At 46.1% G+C, this 19249-nt stretch overlaps 2 protein-coding genes across 4 annotated transcripts; both read right to left on the bottom strand.

Annotated features, from left to right (window-relative positions):
- Positions 1 to 5356: 5356 nt before the first annotated feature.
- On the bottom strand, positions 5357 to 9081 carry CFAP141 (cilia and flagella associated protein 141). The gene is made up of 3 exons (XM_060142325.1): positions 8534 to 9081; positions 6318 to 6447; positions 5357 to 5765 (listed from the first exon to the last, which is right to left on the bottom strand). Exons 1-3 carry the CDS (start codon positions 8743 to 8745, stop codon positions 5664 to 5666), a joined length of 444 nt encoding a protein of 147 aa, XP_059998308.1. The 5' UTR covers positions 8746 to 9081; the 3' UTR covers positions 5357 to 5663.
- Positions 9082 to 9281: 200 nt separating this feature from the next.
- On the bottom strand, positions 9282 to 17979 carry C2H1orf43 (chromosome 2 C1orf43 homolog). Of its 3 annotated transcripts, none has more exons than XM_060137822.1 (7): positions 17711 to 17966; positions 17218 to 17319; positions 13528 to 13645; positions 13261 to 13314; positions 12437 to 12603; positions 12291 to 12349; positions 9282 to 10231 (listed from the first exon to the last, which is right to left on the bottom strand). In XM_060137822.1, exons 1-7 carry the CDS (start codon positions 17774 to 17776, stop codon positions 10036 to 10038), a joined length of 762 nt encoding a protein of 253 aa, XP_059993805.1. In that variant the 5' UTR covers positions 17777 to 17966; the 3' UTR covers positions 9282 to 10035. The 3 variants fall into 3 exon arrangements, with proteins under 3 accessions (XP_059993805.1, XP_059993813.1, XP_059993820.1); XM_060137837.1 differs by having other exon boundaries at positions 10099 to 10231; positions 12243 to 12349; positions 17711 to 17979; XM_060137830.1 differs by lacking the exon at positions 17218 to 17319 and having other exon boundaries at positions 17711 to 17968.
- Positions 17980 to 19249: the final 1270 nt, after the last annotated feature.

Raw genomic sequence — 19249 nt, 5'->3', positions numbered from 1 at the left:
TTGTTCCTAATATGGTCTTTCCAGCTCCCTTCGCCCCATCATTGTTCTCAGGGGAACACAGGGTGAGACACTTTGATGGACAGACATCACCAGCAAAGAAAAATTAGGGAACAGCTGAGGCTGATTTTAGACAATGGAAAGTGGGGGGAAGGGGAAAGGTTCTCCCTGACCCTGAAACTTTCCACTCACTCTGGGCAGCTCTATGGGTATTTTAAAAGGAAGGGAGGGGGAAGGGGAGGACGTTGGAATAGAGAAGGGTACTTTGGCAATTCTAGAATGGTAGTTTTCGCCCAGAGGCTCCTAGTTGCCCTTCAGCGTCCCCCTTACTCTCACCCAGACTGTGTTGGATGCTAATCAAATTCCACTGGTTGAGTTTTACCTTTTGATTCCTGGTATTCAGGGAGCTTGAGCAACAGTGAAGAGGGGAGGCCACTCATGATCTTTGACAATTCCCCCAGATCCCCAGATCAAATTACTGTGCTATTTTGAGAGTCTCTAATTGGCAGGGAGACATCATTCCTCCCCCTTAAGAGCCACAGGGATGGAGAAAGAGGGTAGGGTTGGGATCTAGAAGGCCATCTCAGAGCTTCAAGCGGGTGGGGCCAGGGGAGGAAAGCGGGGGGATGGTCAGAGTAATCCAGATAGGATAATGTTCTCCATTTCCCCATAGTGATCTTTAAATAGAGCTTTTATAGCCACACAGACCAAGGTCTGTGTTGCTCTTCTCTTCTCCTCACCCTCTGCTCCCTTCTTAACTCTCCCCACTCATCATGATAATCGTCATCGTTACCCACTCTGTTTCCCCTGGCTTAGTTCCAGGCCATGTTCATTCCACTTGGAGGCTTGCTACTGACAGGTGGCAGTTAATCCCAGACACCGGCACCATACAATCTGACAATATGCCAGGGAGAGGTGGGCACTGTTCAAGGTGACCAGAGCTAACAGGGAAAAATATAAATGGCTCTAATTAGTCATTATGTCAAGGATAGATGGGTAGTATTAATACTAGGCCCCAACAATGGGGTGACTGAAACACCCACCAGCGTAGAGGGCAAAACTGGAGTCCACTCAGGAGAGCTTCCAGTCAATAGAGGTAGATACGCAGATAGACCATCAGCTGACTCTTGAAGGAAAGCAGAAAAATGGAAGACCCCTACTGTTGCTCTTAGGGAACGGAATGAGGGAGTCCCAGGGACAGGAAGCAGTGGATAATAAGGTGGGGGGATTGAATAAGGAGGAGAAAAATACAAGGACAGGAAAAGATCAGAGCCATATCCCTTCTAGTATAAGGGAAAGGTATAGGAAGATTTGATACTCAGACTTCAGCTCTCTCCTGCTCCCACACTAGCCCTCCAGTTCAAGACTGAAATCCACATAGGTTGCAGCGACTGGTCTTCCAAAGGGGTCCTGGAGAGAAGAGATTCAGTAAAAAAGACAGGAGCCCCAGAGCCCCAGAGGTTGAGGTAGGAAAGAGTGTGATGCTAAATTGCCTACTGCTGTAAGAATATGTTTGACATTTAGTTGGTTCCTAATTAAACAACCCAATATCAAACATATCACACAGAAGCTGGCAGGAGAGTTTTGGTGGTCCTCTGCCTTCCTCCCCACTGCAAAGAAAGGACAGAGCAGAGACACCAGGCACCAAGCATGGCTAGATGGAGAGCCATCTCCTTGGGGAAGGGCACTGACCCCTTGCTCTTTGCCTCCCAAGACAGCCGGCTCTTATTCATCTTCTCTTCATGCCATCCCGGTCCCAGCTCCTCTCCTACTAGTGCCTGGCCTTCGCTGGATCACACTGGCCTAAACCAGGAAGAATATCTGGCAGGGCTCCACATCTGGGCACCTATTCTTCCCCAAAGCTCCAACACGGAGCTTCTCCCTATCATGTCACGGCCCCAGTGCCCAGAGGATCAGCAGTGTCAGCAGGTCCTCATCAACCTTGCCACCTGTTCTCAACTCCCCTCCTGTTGCCCCAAGGCTTTGCCAGAGTGGGGGTGAGGACTTGCACATCCTGCTTTCCCTTTCCAACACCCACACAAGGCTGCTGACAGCCTTTCAGCGGACACCTTCCTGGAACCCTCCTGCTCTTAAGTATGACAGATTAGTAGCCATGAGAAACTTCCAGAAGGCTTGGCTGCTTCTTCCCACCATCTTGTCCCTTCTCACCTTCTCCCCATGTCCTCCAGGCATCCTCCTTAAAGCCACTCTTGGGTGTCCAGAAGAGAAGAGTGACCTGTCTCACTAGCAGGCTCCAACCTGGGCTCCAGAGAAGAAATATGGTCTCTCCCGCCTGGCGGAATTAGAAGTAAGATTTTAGGAGATCAAAGGGAGGGAGGAAACCCCCTCTGCCAGGAAACAGCCTGCAGTCCTTGGGACTCTCCTCCTCTTCTGGGGCTTTTTACAACGCAAGCTCCTGGGCTGGCTTCTCTCATGGTCTTCCCTCACAGGGATCCAGCCTGGTGCCTGCTTTTCTGGGAGATTTTTCTTCTGAAGAGAACCAGGTCTGTTGAATGTCATGTGGCAGGCAGATTCTTCTCTCTACTGTGGCAGAAAGGAGCCCGAGTTATAGCTACACTGGTGGGGTGGGGGGCTTGGGTGGAAGTGTGGGGTGGGAGGAGGATGCTCTGCTTCAGCCCCCAGGCCTGTTCCATGTGTCCTTGTTCCCATTAGGCTGGACACCTCCACACCCCCTCAACACACACACACACACAAACACATATGCCAACTCGACAGTGCCCTTGGTCTAGATCGATAGCTTGTCCCAAGCCCCAGTCAATTCCTATTGTGTGGCTCTTACCTTCCAGAGGAAGACTAACAAATGGGCATACAAGCTCCAAGGTAGGCACCTGTGGTGTTGTCTTATGGGTTTCAGCCTGTGTGTAATTTTTACTTTCTTGACCTTCCTTTTTATCCTTAACACCCCCTCCCCCAAGTTCTAGTTCCCTTCTCTGGGAACCTTGATTGTCCTGGAGAACCACAGGCTGGAGGGAGAGAGGCTGGGAAAGGGACTAGCAGGAATTGAAAGGACTTTAGTGTTTGGGGCACTGGGGAAACAGAGGCAGAGACAGGAAACATTGACGTAGGGGACGAGTAGCTCTCTTAGGAGGAGACTGACAGGATGGCATATCCAGGCCGAAATCTCAGATTGCCTTTGATGAAAGCTTTCTAGCTCTCCTGGAAGTAACTTCTGTGTAGCCATTTCAAGCAAGACTGAGTCCTTCTGAGCCTGAGGAGTTGGGTAAGGCACCAGCCACAGAGGGAAAAGGGGCTGCATGGGTATGATGGGGTGAACTACTCAGTTGATGTGATGAGAGCGGACAGAGTAGGCAGAGAGGATCAGAGGAGATGGGCTCCGGAGGGGGCCAGACTGCCAATACTGGAGCCAGCCTGGCACTGACAAGCCCTGGGGAGAGAGGACAAGGTCAGGGATCAAGGCAGAGGGGGCTGGGCATTCTGTGGGCCCAAATGAACAGAGGAAAGAGGAATAAAAGGGGTTGATGAGAGAGTGTGGTGGGAGGTGGGGGGGGCAGCCAGGTAATGGAGAGGAAATAAAAAGAGAAAGACTATCACAGGGCAGGAAAACATCATTATGACTTAGCATTTATTGCATATTATATGCCACTTCTCTGCTAAGTGCTTTATTTAATCTCCACAGTGATCCAGTGGGGTAGGCGTTATCTCCATTTTACATATAAAAAACCCCCTGTGACCCAGAAAGTTAGTTACGTGCTCAAGGCCACACAGGCAGTAAGTGACAGCCAGAATTCAAACCCAGCTCTGACATGTGGAAGCCTGTTCTCCTAACGCCAGGCTATGCTGTCATATATAAGAGGCGGGGGGCAGCTGGGAGACAGATACAAGGGAAGATAAAAGGAGTGAAGGCAAGGTGGACCCGCAGGGAATAGAGGGCGGGGGAACAGGCAGAAGGAATGGGAGACTCAGCCAGGTTTGCGGGTCAAATCCAGGACATGTGTGTGGTTTTTCTCCTATAAAACTCTCATCATACCTGTCATGATTTGGTCAACGCCTGCCTCTCTGACCAGCCTGTGAGCTCCGTGTCTTGTTTGGTGTCACAACACTTGAGTAGTTATTGACTAAAGATAAGACGGCTTGGGAAGCAGGGCTGATGGGGACTGGAGGATGAATGGATATATAGAACAGAAAGACAGGCCTGGGATGGAGAATGACATTTGAGCTGCATAAGGGGGCTGGCCAGGGGGCCAGTAGGGGACCTGTGAAGGGCTTGGTCACAGGGAAATCTCCTAAGAGGGAAGAAGGAGGATACCTATTGCGTGCCAAGCGCTGGGCTTGCTCTCTACCTAATCTTATTTAATCTTCATAATGTTCCTCTGAGATGGGTATTATCCCCATTTTCAGAAGAGAAAATTGAGGCTCAGAGAAGTAACTTACACATGGTGACACAATTAAGAGGTGAAGTCAGACTTTGAACGCACACCTGACTCCATAGTGTGTGTTTTTCTCTTTATACCTTGCTGCTTCTCTGTGCTCCTCATCAGTGGGGTGTGTAGGGAAAGGAGGAAGGAGAAGCTCTGAGCTAAGATGAAAAATGCATATTGAAGGACAGAGGCAGACTTGGGGGAGGGGGGAAAGAAAAGGTGCGAGTTTTGCAGTGCAGACAGAGCCACATGGAGTTTGAGGGCAGGAAACCATCAGTGTGGAAAGGATGAGTAACCAATGAGCATGCAGATGGCAAGGTGAGGGAACAGGGAAAAGTACGTACGATGGCAATTACATCAGAGAGTGAGGGCGTGTTCCTGCACCTGTTACTGGATGCAGAGTGGGAGTCTCTCTGGCCTGAGATGTCATTTGTATGTAAAGCGGATCTTTATAAGTAAAGTTCTCTATGGCCTATAGATGCAAATGATTAATCAGTACTTTTAAGAATTTTGAATGCATTTAGATTTCACATGCTCTTTCCAGTCCCCCATAAATCCCACCATCCCTTATTCCCTTATAACTGCCGGACTCCTGAAGGCATTTGAGTCTGGAACCCCGTTATTTTGCCAAGGTGGGAATTCAGGCAGAAATCCAGATGAAAGAGACTTGTCCAAGGTCTCACAATAACTGCCAAGTCAGAACCTAAAATCCAGGCCTACTGACATCAAGCACCATAGTACCTGTGGATTAATAGCCATATTCAGAGCTATTTGTCCAAGTATACAGAAAAAATCAGTGGAAGTGAGATCAGAGAGGTGGTGAGCAAAATCCAGAAAGCTCTATTAAGATTATGGCAGCTGTGAATAAGCACTTTTGAAACAGATCAAGATTTAGGGCTGAAAGAATGAGCCAGTAGTCCAGGTTTGAACCTTTAAGAACTAGCTTTATTTGTTAAACCAAATCAGGATTCGCTTCTCACATTGTGCCTCTATCTACCTCCCCTCCCCCCACTCACATCAACACTGCATATGTCATTCTGACCACAAGGCGTCACTCTTGTTTTTACCATTGTTTCATAGATTGTTTCCCCTATAGCACCAGGGGGTTGACAGGGGCACCAGAGGTGAGAGTTGGAGCACTGTCTTGAGTCCTGGGCACATAACTAGATCCAGGTGAGTTTTGGGAAGGAAACTGAAGGTGGTGGGGCTCAAGAAATCTAGGTTAGCAGGTATGGTGAGAATGGAAGGACAATGTTTCAAATGCCATTAGAGTCTCTCCACATAAAAAGCTTTGCCCATCTGATTTAGTTCCTGTTGGTACTGCTGATGCTCCTTTTCAAACAGCTGGTGCAGGGCAGCTTGACGGACCTGGTGGGGAGGGGAGAATAGAGTGTCATGTTTGCCCTCCGTTTACCCACCTTTCTCATTCTTTCTCCCTGGTTGCTTTCCCATCACCTGTGTTCTCTTGGACCTGGACTTAGCTGTGACATAAGCTAGGCAGTAGCATAGAGGCTGAACCATTGGAGGGGAAGCCTACCCATTTTTTTTCCCCATGGGTGAAGCTCCAATGTTCAGCAAATATTTGCTGAGAACATACCATGAACCAGAAACTTTTCTAGGCACCTTGGATACAAAGATGGTGACATGACAGCAACTGGGGACTCCAGGGAGAGAGAGGTTCCAAGAGGCAGGTATTAGGCACTAAGAAGCAGTCTTACCAAGGCGAGAGGAGCAAAGACTAGACTTCAGTTTGGGACTCTGCAACTGGATGCAAAGAATCAATGAAAAGGAGCTTTGGTTTTACAGGTAAAGAGTTGCTGCTCTGGTATAACGGCAGAGACTAAGAGCTTGGGAATCCCAGTGGGCAAAGGCACAGGGCAGTAGGGGCTGAAACTTCAGGTCACCCTTGCTAGAACTCACCATCAGTAATTGCTTGTTGGCCAGTGCCAACTCCTGCACCATAGTGTCCTGCATCCTTAGGATGGCATATGGGTTTCTCCTCTGGCTTAATGTCATCTGCCACAGACAGTGAGTGTGTGAATTACGCCACCTGTCCCAGGCAGAAAGGTAGGGGTTGAATGGGTTAAAGTCAGGAGTGGAGACAAAAACGCCATCAGTGAGGCTGCTTCTTCACCAGAACTTCTGTGCCATCCTGAGAAGACTGCAAACTCCTTGAAAGGATAACTAGAACTGACTTAGAACCTAGTATATTATGTCACTCAATCATCATAATAACCATGTGTCATAGATATTAATTTTTGCATTATACAGACAAGGAAACTTTAAAGTTCAGGTGAGTTGCCCAAGGTCACTTAATGGCAGACCTGGGTATCAAATCCAATCTAAGGATTAATTCCTTCCATCATACCAGTGATACTCAGTCCTGGCTAGGTCTGAATTAAGGTTTTCTAATATATAAGAGGAATATATGTATGTCTCACACACACACACACACACACACACACACACACACACACACACATCCTCTGTTCAGATAATCCTGTTGACATTTTTTTAATAAATCAAGTATTTTTTACAGATGGCTGAAAAATTAAATTGATACAGAAATAGATATTAAACAAAAAGTGAAAGCTTCATTCTTCTGCCCCAGTCCTTCTCAACAAAGTTATCAGTTTCCTGTGTATCCTTACAGAAAACTTCTCTATATCAGCAAGTGTTATCTTTTAATTTTTTTTAACATGAAATCATATGTTTACATAAGCAGTATTACTTAACAATTTGGACTTTCCGTATCAGCACAAAGAGATTTACTTTGTTCTGTTTAAAGGCTGTCTAGTATTTTTGTATCATAATTTAACCAGCTACACGTTGTTTCTAGCTTTTTTATTTTCATAAACAATGCTGTCATGAATACTCATGTATGTACATTCTAGTGCTTTTGCAGGTATATGTGTGTAAAGTAAATTCCTAGAAGTAGAGTTGCCAGTTCAAAGGATGTGTGAATTTAAAATTTTGATAGATTTCATAAAAAAGGCTTCATAAAAAAGGCTGCATCAGGGACTTCCCTGGTGGCACAGTGGTTAAGAATCTGCCTGCCAATGCAGGGGACACGGGTTTGTAGCCCTGGTCTGGGAAGATCCCACATGCCGTGGAGCAACTAAGCTGGTGCACCACAACTACTGAGCCTGTGCTCTAGAGCCCGCGAGCCACAAGTACCGAGCCTGTATGCCACAGCTACTGAAGCCTGTGCGCCTAGAGCCCGTGCACCGCAACAAGAGAAGCCACCACAATGAGAAGCCCATGCATTGCAATGAAGAGTATTCCCGCTCACTGCAACTAGAGAAAGCCTGCACGCAGCAAAGAAGACCCAACGCAGCCAAAAATAAACAAACAAAATTAAAAGAAAAAAGGTTGCATCAATCTTGATTCCCACTAACACTATATGCATTCTTGTTACCTCACATCCTTGCTACCTCTGGATATAACCTATGAAACCTTAAAAAACAGGCTTATCCTATCTAATCCCAGACCATCTTAGAATCTTCTGGGTTAAGACGTGTGTTTTTTAAAAAAGCTCCCCCGGGCTTCCCTGGTGGCGCACTGGTTGAGAGTCCACCTGCACACGGGTTCGTGCTCCGGTCCGGGAAGATCCCACATGCCGCGGAGCGGCTGGGCCCGTGAGCCATGGCCGCTGAGCCTGCGTGAGAGGCCACAACAGTGAGAGGCCCGCATACCGCAAAAACAACAACAACAACAACAAAGAAAAGAGCTCCCCAGGTGATGGAGATATACAGCCTAATCTTTTGAGTTTTCTCATTCATTCATTCAATAAATACCTACTGCATACCTACCACATGGTTAGTGCAATGCTGGGCAACAAATACTTGAATTTTCCTTAAAAAGTAAAAAAAGAAAACAACAAAAACTTGCTCCAATTTTCCTTCAGAGAATGGGAAGCCAGGGACAATAACCATTGCCTACGTAGCCTAACCGAGTGGGCACTACGAGGCTGATCTCTGCTTGTGAGAACAAGGACTGCTTCTTGCCCCTCCCATACCTGTTTGCATTCTTCAGGAGCCCCTAACAAGATGGAGCAAATCTCAGAAGTGGCTTCAGGACAGGAGGGTGAAAAGGTCAATCTGAAGGCTAAGGGAAGGGATAGAAGCAGAGATTACCTGTCCACCATCTTCTTAAGTCCCGGGGCCCTTTGAAAACTCTGCAAGAAAACGGAGTTCTGTTGATCTGCCTTGATCTCCAGTACCTCACTCAGTACCCTATCATAGTGGGAGACACATAGACCTTTCCCTTTAGAGACAGGGAGTAGCCAATTTCCTAGGGGAGGTGGGGAGAAAGTCCTACTCCTTTCAGAATGGATCAAAGGTAACATGCAGTCGTTAGTATGCAACAAATATCTGAACACCTACTATGTGCCAGACATCTCCCACTCCTGCTACTACCCTTCTGTTACATCTGTCCATTTCTGGTAAATTGATCTGGAAACCTCATCCAGGGAAACGCATCCAAACCAGCCCCTTTTCCAACTCTGCATACTTCTACTTTTACCATCTTTTCCACAGACATGTCTACAGACTTGCTTGATGTAGTCTCAGGAGACTGAACAGGCTCTACTTTGTTTTCAGTCACCAAGGTTTCAGTAGTCATAGCAATACTTACACCTCCAACAATGAGCCTAGGCCTAGGAGTTGATTGGTCACCTGGCCTGTTGCCCTGGAGACCTGAAGGGAATCCTGGTTCTCCAGCCTTCTATTAGTGACACAGGCAATTCTATGAGCAAGGACCACAGTCACATTTCAGGATTTCTTCTTTTGTGGTCCCAAGGGGTATCTGTATGGTTCTAGGTCCAGAGAGCATATCACATGCCTGTTTTATTAAAAGACAACTATAAAGGAATGAATCATATGCTTTATTCTTTAATTGTTCATTTTATTAAATAGTTTATATAAAGTCAGACCAATATATTGGTCTGACCATTCCTTCACGCTACCCCACACATGAGGAGGAATGGGATTATGTCAGGTGTCAAAATATTCCCTTTTCACTTTATTCATGACAGTATGGAATGAAAGTAGAAGGCAGATCCTTGCACGCCAGGGAAGTTGTGTTAATGTTTCAACACATCCTGGTTTAAGTGGAGCACCAGGGTAAGTTGTTCCACATACCACTCACGGCCTCACCCAATCTCCCCACCAGTTCCTGTATACCTTTCCCACCAATGAACTCTTAGATGTCTCAAACCCAAATGGTTCCCATTCAACTGTGTTCGAAGGGACAGATACAGAAGACAAGACACCAAGCCCCATCATCCCAACTCTCACCCTTGGGATTATTTATAGTCTGGAAAAGGACAGATGAACCATGATTAAAACCAAGTGAGGATTTTTAAGGAAGCTTTAACAGAAATATTAAGAAAAACATCTGAATTCCACTCCAGAGAAAAGTGCTACCAAGGGAAAATAAAGTCTTAACTGATGTTCTGAAACTGGCCGTAAGAGAGGGTGGGAGAATGATCTCTAGGCATGAACTCTAAGAGCTCTGAACTTAACCAGAGCTTCAGCTGATCCAGTCCGGGCTGCTGAGCCAGATTGACCTGAGGGCTGCCTGGCAAGCACACTGCAGTCTGTCTGGCTTCATCAACAGTGAGAGTTCTTCAGCTCCATCACAGAGTACTCTCCAGTGTGTTATAGTTGTCCTTAAAGCTCTTCAATTCGAGGAAGTGCTTGGCACGTTTACTCTTCTGACTGGAGGGGAGGTATGTCACCTGGATGGTTGTTGGGGAGACTTCAGGAGACTGGGTTAGGTCTTTGGCTGCTGACTGATGTTGTCGCTGAGAGCTCCCACTTCGGGCTTTGACCCTGAAGAAAACAAAGAGGGCAGGTCACGGACAGAATGAGGACTAATGGAAGAAAACAATTCAAGGCTTATCCATCCTATAAATGCAGCTGTAGCCACAAATGGTCTCTTCCTACCTTATAAACTAGTTACTAAAATCTCATCTGGTTGCCTAGAAATAGCAGAGAAACCAATTTTCCCACTGAGTCCCTGCCTCTGACTCAACCTCTTCTTCATTTCACTGTGCTTAAAGAAAACTTTTAATTCTGCTGATCCACCTAACGTGTGCATGCCATTAATATACTCCCAGTCCCTTGAAACAACTGAATAACAAAAAATAATATTGAAGTTAACTACTGAGCACTTACTAGGACATTAAACCTGGTGCTTTACCAACATGTAATTTACTAACATCCCACTATTCCTATAGGGTGGTATCATCCCCTTTTGCAGGTTAGGAAACTGAGGGTCCATCCAGTAAGTTGCCTGAGGTCACAAAGCTAGTAAGAGACAGACAGCTAGGATTCAAACCTAAGTTTGTCAGATTTCAGAGCCTTTACTCTTCAATATACTCATTGAAACTTTCTAGAAACTAGAGATCGAAGAAACTAAATTTTTTTTAAATTGTGGTAAAATACACATAAAATTTAGCATCTTAACCATTTTTAAATGTTTACAGTTCAGCAGTATTAAGTACATTCACATTGTTGTGCAACCAACCTCCAGAATTCTTTTCATCTTGTAAAACAAACTCTCTGCCTATTAAACAACTCCCTATTCCCCCTTTCCTCCAGCCCCTGGCAACCACCACTCTACTTTCTGTCTCTATGAATGTGATTACTCCAGATACCTCACATAAGTGGAATCATATACTATTTGTCTTTCAAAGAAACTGAATTTTGAACAGGCCTCCTGCCTGACTTCTAGACCAAATGCTCCTTTCCACATGTTCATTTTTATTAGTTTTCTAAGTAGTTTTTACTAGAACCTTTTGTCTTTAGAACAAGGTAGTCTATTTTTAAGAACAGAGAGAAGACAGGACAGACATACCCCTTATCTTCGGAGAAAGAGCCATAATCAACACAGCAGAAAACAGATGTACTCTTTTCACGGCTGGTAACTAACTTTTTATTCTAGACTGGCTTTCCCTCTTTACTCTTTCAGTTACACGTATGCATAAACAACATAATGAAGGTTTGTTAGTACGTATATAAAATGTTCCCAGTGAGGGACTTCCCTGGTGGTGCAGTGATTGAGAATCCGCCTGCCAATGCAGAGGACACGAGTTTGATCCCTGGTCTGAGAAGATCCCTCACGCCATGGAGCAACTAAGCCAGTGCGCCACAACTACTGAGCTTGCAGTCCAGAGCCTGAGAGCCACAACTACTGAAGCCCGCATGCTCTAGGGCCCGTGCTCCGCAACAAGAGAGAACACTGCGATGAGAAGCCCGTGCACCGCAACGAAGACCCAACACAGCCAAAAAACATAATAAATAAATAAATAAAATACATAACATAAAAAAAAAAGAGGAATTGTGATGTGGCCATAACATAAATGGAAAAAAAAAAGTTCCCAGAGAAAAATCATGATGTCTCTTCTATAACACAAGCCCTCGGCAGCTGATTCTTTAGTGACACCTTTTGTTTCAGATAGGGTTACTGATACTTTAAGTGGTAATAAAATGGTTGGCATTTAATTCTTTTATCGAACCAAGGCACAAAAGGATGACACTGGGGCCCTGAAGAGAAGGCATCTTTGTGTGCTGAAAAACTTTATTTTATTCCCTTTATTGGTGTAATAGGTTATACCAATTCTGACATTTTACTGAGTTGGACAAAAAACAAAAACAAGAGAAAAAGAGATGCACAATAGTAGGAGAAACTTCTCTTATTAGCTTGTAGAGCAGCATCTGCTTTCCAATGTGAGCAAGAAGCTGCTCTAACAGTCTAGGATCTGACAACTCTTATGTTATCATAGATTTTGTTCACAGTGCTTTTGAAGGTCATCTCACTGTGGGAACAGTCCAGCACTACCTGTATTCTCTAACCAGCTCCCTTTGACATGTTCCCCTCCAAACTCACACTGTGGCCAGCTCACTCAGGGCCTCCTGATAGCGCAGGTACTCACTCTGGCCAAAGACCTGAAGAAAGAGGAAGGAAGAATGAGGATCTCTCAGTCTGGGGCATCCCTTTAGTTCCCTGAAGGAAAAAGTGGCCATCTGGCTTACCCCTGTCCCATAGCGGGCTGTCTCATAGCCATCCAGCAGGGTATCAATGAGGGCCTTGCGCACACCCTTGAAAGGAGTACTAGTGTTTCGAAGATCTAGCAGATAGGAGCGGAAATTCTTGCCCATTAAGGAACGGGGATGCCGGCCTTCAGCATGAAATGGGATCTCTATGGAGATAATAGAACAATGATACCCCCTTTCCCATTTGTTTAGTCTTTCTAATTAATTTCCCAAACTTACAAATAGGTCCAATGAGTGAGTTGGGGGGAAATTCTAAGAGAATTCAGAAGACCAGAGATATAGAGCTATGTCTGAGTGGTCATATGGTGGTGGCAATACAACTGTTAAACTATACCAACGACACACAATAGTGTCATTTTCCTATTTACCCTATTTACCCATAGTTTAAGATATTAACTATGTTTTGGTAGAGATAGAGCATTTTTGACAATGGTCATATGAAAAAAATTCAAGAGCATTTCTGACAATGGTCATATAGAAAAGAATTCAAGAACCATCTAAGTAGGCTTGGTGAAAAAGCAGATGCTGCCTGTCTTTTGTGGGAAAACAAGCAAAGTACCACCATCTAGTTCATGAAACTAAAGGTCTAGAAAGGACAAAACCAATCCAGATTCTTTGGAGAAAAATAACTTACATACAACATTTTCCTTAGGTAAAATAGTAACCCAGTACTCTCAAAACCAGGAAATTCCTACCAGCCGGAGATGTGCAGAAAGGACAAATTCTAACACATGAAGTGGGTTCCTCCCTCTCTTCCCCAGGTGAGCTTTCAGGATCCGAAACGGCTGCTGAGCAGCCCTTACCAGAGGCACGGATGGCATCCAGAGCTTTCATCCTGTATAGATAGTTGTAGCAATCTGTTAAGAAAGAGACTGGTCTCAGGTATAACCCTCAAAAGATTCTCCAAACTCCAGGAAGCTTAAAGAGCCTCCCACATCTGACATATACCCAGTAACAAGGACCCACAGCTGCTGAGTCTGCCAGCAGCTATGTTTATAACTCTGAGAGCAAAGGAATTCTGCGTTTGTGAGACCCCTCACTGAGGTATCCTCCAAAAGTATGTCACATACTTTGATTTCCCTGGGTTTCCAGCTGTAGCAGTCTTGCGTCATCATCTGCAAGGAGCTGAGGTTCATATTTGATATCCTGAACCCTGGATAGTCGGATATCAATCTCCTCTTTTAAGTCCTGTTCGTGTGGAGAAAAGAATACACAGTCACTTAGCCTGTACTTTGCTTCCCATCAGTCTGGAAAAGGGGCAGAGCAGGTGAACAACTAAGACAACAGAAGCAGAGAAAATGCTCATTTGGCTAATGAAATTGCCAGGTAAGACTCAAGAATTTAATAAAGAATGGGGTTGGGTTCGCTAAGAACCTCTCCAAACTGCCTATCTCTAAGCTAGATCTTTTAACCTGCCAGAATTCCTTCAAGCTCTACACCATTATTTCTGATTTTCAACTGAAATTTTGGGGGGCGCTGAGTGGCACGCGGGATCTTAGTTCCCCCAGCAGAGATCAAACCCGCACCCGCTGCAGTGGAAGTGCAGTCTCAACCACTGGACTACCAGGGAAGTTCCCTTGACAGGATTTAGAAGAATCTTGGTTAGGTGTCATAAAGAATTTCCTGAGCTGGGAAAAAATGGACATCAACTGGAAGTCATAATCTACTCTAAAAACCTATAAGATCTGTATGTGGTTTAGAAGTTTGGGAACTATCCCTACCTGGTGGACCACAGGATTTCTAGAGGCTTTCTTCTAGAGCACATTTAATTTTTTAAGTAGGTAATTCAAAAAGATAAGAAAGGTGTCACCCCCACTTACCCAGAAGCAAACACTGTTAACAGTTTCATATTCATCTATCTTAAGAGGGTTGCCAGAGTCCCAGCAAGTATTTTCTTGTGACATTTAGGAACTTCTATTGTGAAATATGTCATTCATAGAATACATTTGACATATATATACACCTTAATTACAAAATTCATTAAGATGCACACCTGTATGCACTATCCAATTTATGAACTGGAATATGACCAATGACTTGGAAGCATTGTGTGTCCACCCGATTGAATGCAACCTCCAACCTTAACTTCTCAAGTTTTATTCTTCTTTGCTGTTTTATCACATCACCCTGAGGAAGATGTTTAGCTTTGCCTGGTTTTGAACTTTATACAAATGGAAAATATATACATATATATTTTTTGGAAAAATACTTTTTGAATTGCTCTGCAACCTATCTTTTAAAGTTTTAAATAAATTTTACTGAGGTTTAATTTACACGCAATAAAATACATCCATTTTAAGTGTGTAGTCTGACAATTTTTGACAAATGAATACATCCATTCAACCACTATCCCAATCAAGATACAGAGCACTGGACTTCCCCGTTGGCGCAGTGGTTGAGAATCCGCCTGCCAATGCAGGGGACATGGGTTTGAGCCCTGGTCCGGGAAGATCCCACATGCCACGGAGCAACTAAGCCCGTGTACCACAACTACTGAGCCTATGCTTTAGAGCCCGCGAGCCACAACTACTGAGCCCACGTGCCACAACTACTGAAGCCCGCGTGCCTAGAGCCCGTGCTTGCAACAAGAGAAGCCACTGCAATGAGAAGCCCGCACATCGCAACGAAGACCCAATGCAGTCAAAAATAAATAAATAAATAAATTTATTAAAAAAAAAAAAAAGATACAGAACACTTTCATCACCCCAAAACGTTCTTCATCCCCCTTTGCAGGCAACCTCCCGCTTCATGCCCCAGGGAACACTGATGTGCTTTCTATCGATATAGTTCCTCCTGTTCTAGAATTCCATACAAATGGAATGGAATCATACAGTACGTATTCTTTTGTGAATGGCTTTCTGGCACTTTTTCACCTGGCATAGTTTTGAGATTCATTCATGTTTGTGATTTACTTTTTCCATTCAAAAGTATTTTGGAGATTCACTTGTGTTCATATACTTATCTTCAGTTTATTTTCATTCCTTATAGTGTTCCAGAATACTATTACGTTATTATATATCCATTGTCAAATGGACATTTAGAGTAACAGCTTTAAAAAAATATATATTAGAAACAATGCTGTGAGTATTCTTGTACGTGTTTTCTGGTACACATGAACAAAAATTAATTTCTCTATGGTAGGAGTGGAATTGCTGGGCTATGGATTAGGTACATTTGCAACCTTACTAGACAATATCCCAATATTTTCCAAAGCACTTTTACTAGTCTGTACTTCCACCAGCAATGGATGAGAATTTAGCCAGAACATTTTAGAGCAAAAGGAATCTTGATCTCATCTAGTCTGAGGTTGGGGGATCCTAAATAGTCAAAGGTTTGATTGGCTCATGACATACTGGAAACTAACCCTATATCCTTCTTATGGGAGGCAGCTGCCATTTGGAGAACTGGGAGAATGTGGAAGCACTGTTGAGGTTTCAGGCCACAACATCATCTTTGAGGCTTTCCATGAAATATATCAGCAAAGAACAATGAGAGGAGGGTTACAGTACTAGTTAATGAAAGGACATTGCTCTAGGAGTTTTGTGTCCTAGCTCTAGCCCTCCCACTAACCTGCTTTTCACTCAACAATGAATTATTACTATGTGTAGGCCCTGGCTCTACAGCAGTGAACATAACTGGCATGGTGTATACATTCTTACAGCTTAGAGAAGAGAGAGGCATTAAACAAATAAACATAAAAAAAATAAACAAATAAACATAAAAGAATATTTGTAGTAAAATGCTATCTGAAAACAAAGATCTACTTTATAATGGGTCATAAGCATTCCTCTTTGTAGCAAATAGTATTTGAGGTAAGTTCTAAAGATCAAATGAGCTAGCCAAGTGAAAACCAGAGGTAGATCATTCTAGGCCACAGTGACAGCACACATAAAGAAATTCAACCAGTGTAGCTGGATCCCAGTGATCAGGGAAGAGCCATACAAAAGGAGGTTGGTAAGGACAGCAGGCAACCTTTACCCAGAAGTGTAAGGCGGAAGAAGCAGGATGGGGGTGGCAGTTGGGGGCATTAAGAGTTCTGTGGGGCATTAGAACATGTTAGGTTTGAGATGCCTATCAGACATCTAATTGGAAATGTTAGGTAGGCAATTGGATACACAAAGATGGAACTCAGGAAGGAGGAATGGGATAGAAATAAAATTTCAACAGTAGATATTTAAAGCCAAGGTAAGGAAAACAATTACCTAAAGAGAAAGTACAGACAGAGACTGCTTCGTTATTCACTTCCTGTATGTCCTCCAGTAAGCTGCTTCCTTTTCTTAGATTTCAGTTGGTAACATGAATGATAGACCTAGATGATTTATGGGGCCCTTATAAATCTAAAGTTTTGCAATGGCAACCCTTCTCACTGATCTGGGGCTAATTCTAACCACTCTAACCCCATCCTAAATCAAAAAAAAAAAAAAAAAAACCCCAAACATTAAACACTGGGTAGTTTAAATTGAACTGGGAAACATCATACCATAGAGAGTTGGGAATTTTCATCCAAGTCCTTCATTCTGCAGATGCAGAAACTGAAGTCCCTGGATAAGCTACTTGCTGTGCCACGGCAGTGAGCAGGTAAGCCAAGACCCAAGATGACCTTTATTGCTCAATATACTAATATAGAATATACTAATATACACATGGGTAACTGAACAAGGAAACACGGGAATTAAGTCATTTCTAAAGGCAAAGGAAATCTCATTCTGAGCCCTAATGGATCTGGAAAACCGGGCCTATCTCATGACTTAAGGACCTACCTTGGGGGCATTGTGTCCCACAGGGACATGAGGTCCCCTTCGGGATTTCATTGCAAAGCGCATGATCTGCCTCTTCACAAAAATAAATAGCAGTACAAACACCTGTCCAAAAGATATGAAAAGTAAATAACCTAGAATTAAAAAGTTAGACCAAAAAAAGGCATGCCTTCATTTCAAATCCCTCAATTCGGCCTCTCACGAATGCTTTGGAGTATAAGCTGGGACAAAGCAAGGCCGTCAGCGATGGCGTGGACATAGACAAGCCTGTAGCGTAGAAGCTTGGGGGTCTTTATTCTAGGGTTTAGGGGGAGGGTTCTCGGCCAGGGGCGGGGCGGTCGGTGACTTATGCTCCCAGGTACTCCTGGGATAGGAGTCAAAGCCCAGAAAAAGCGCAGGTGAGTGGGTGGAGAATGAGGACCGGGAACTGCTCAAGAGGAGGGTCTCTACTGGGTCAGAGGCGACAGCAGGAAATGGGGTGGGGGAATCTCCTCACCAGGCTCCCGTAGGCCATCACCAGCACGACATTCACGCCGGACAGCCAGTTACTGCCGGACGCCATGGCCTCCCCACCCCGCGCAGAACCGCTCCGGTTTACCCCGCTGCCCTGCCTCGTCAGCCCGGGCTGCGCCGAGGCAACGGCGCCTGGGTTCCCTGAAGCGCCCCGGCCATTTCCTTACGGGGAAAGACCAAGGCTGACCGGGCCTGAAAACATGGCGGACGGGGGGGGGGTTAGGAAAGAAGAACGACGCCTTCCCGCTTCCCCCCAGCACGTGACTCAGGCACGCAATGACAACCGGGACCGACGAGTGCGGAGACGCGGAACTACGCCAGTAAGAGGAAACGGAGGCTATCCGCGCGTCACGTGGTGGAGGCGGGGCCGCCGCGGAGGAGGCGGGGCGGATGCGCGGAGCCGGAATGAGGTGTCTCGTGGCGAGGCGGCACGCGCACGCTTGCGTGCGCGTCCTTTTTCACGTCACGTGCTGGGGGACGCAGGAAGGCAAGTGGGAGGGGGAAGGCGCGAGAGCGAGCGCAAGAGGGAAAAGGAGGGAGGGGGGTGGGGAGGAGGGAACCTTATATCACGTGACAGGGGCGGCGCGGCCCGGGGTGTCAGTGTGGAGGAGACTGAGGTAAAGTTGGGAGCGCAGCGGCGTTGGCGGCGGCGGCGGTGGCGGCGGCAGCGCGGCGGGGCCGGGTATTGTCCGCGGCCCCTTTAAATCCACGATCCCCCTTTTACCCTCCCTCCTTTCTCTCCTACCCCCGCCGTATCCCCCTCCCTCGGTAGGCCCCCCCGCACCGTGTGTTCCCCACTGTACACCCCCTCCTAGCCCTGCGAGCCCTGCCCCCTCCCCCCCCCCAGTCGGCCGCTGGAGGTTTTGTTTATGGTTGGGTTCGCGGCCTAGTGGGCCGCGCCAGAGCCGGGGCCTCGATTTGGGAGCGTGGCCGGGGCGGGGCTTGGGGCAGCCGGAGGGGGGGGCCATGCGGCTAGAGCCTGAGAGGGGGGAGAGCGAGAAAGAGCGCGAGCGAGCTAGGCCTGGGCCCCGCCTGAGGTAGGGCTCTCTCTGTACCCTGGCCGGTGCCTGTGGAGAAGACGAGAGGGCCTCCTCCTTTTCCAACCCTCTGCGGGCCTCCTCTGATCCGGATCCGGCCTGGTTTGGGGGTGGCGGGGTGTGGGGGGGGGAGGAAGGGCGATGGGGTGGAGCTGCCCCAAACTCCCCCATGTGGCCCTCAGTTTGGAGTGCGGAGGATTAATTTGTTCCGGGTGGGAGGTAAGGAGGCGATTGGCCCCGGGAGCTCCCGATGTGGCGCTGAGCGGGGTGAGCCTCCCATCCTCCACGCGTGGGCTTGCGTCCCCTCTCCGTTTCCAGCCTCTTTGTCAGCTCCTCTTATTACCTTTCCTTCTTGCTCACCGCTCCAGCTCTTGGAATATATTTTTTTGCTGCTGTCTTTAGCTTCCTGTCTTCCATACTGTAGTTTTGGGTACCCCAAACAATTAATGATGTTATTTGGGAAGCTGGGCCTGAAGGCCCCCATA

This window comes from Lagenorhynchus albirostris, chromosome 2 (genome assembly GCF_949774975.1).
Source record: "Lagenorhynchus albirostris chromosome 2, mLagAlb1.1, whole genome shotgun sequence".
Classification (NCBI taxonomy): Eukaryota; Metazoa; Chordata; class Mammalia; order Artiodactyla; family Delphinidae; genus Lagenorhynchus; species Lagenorhynchus albirostris.
This window is presented reverse-complemented; position numbering and strand designations above follow the sequence as displayed.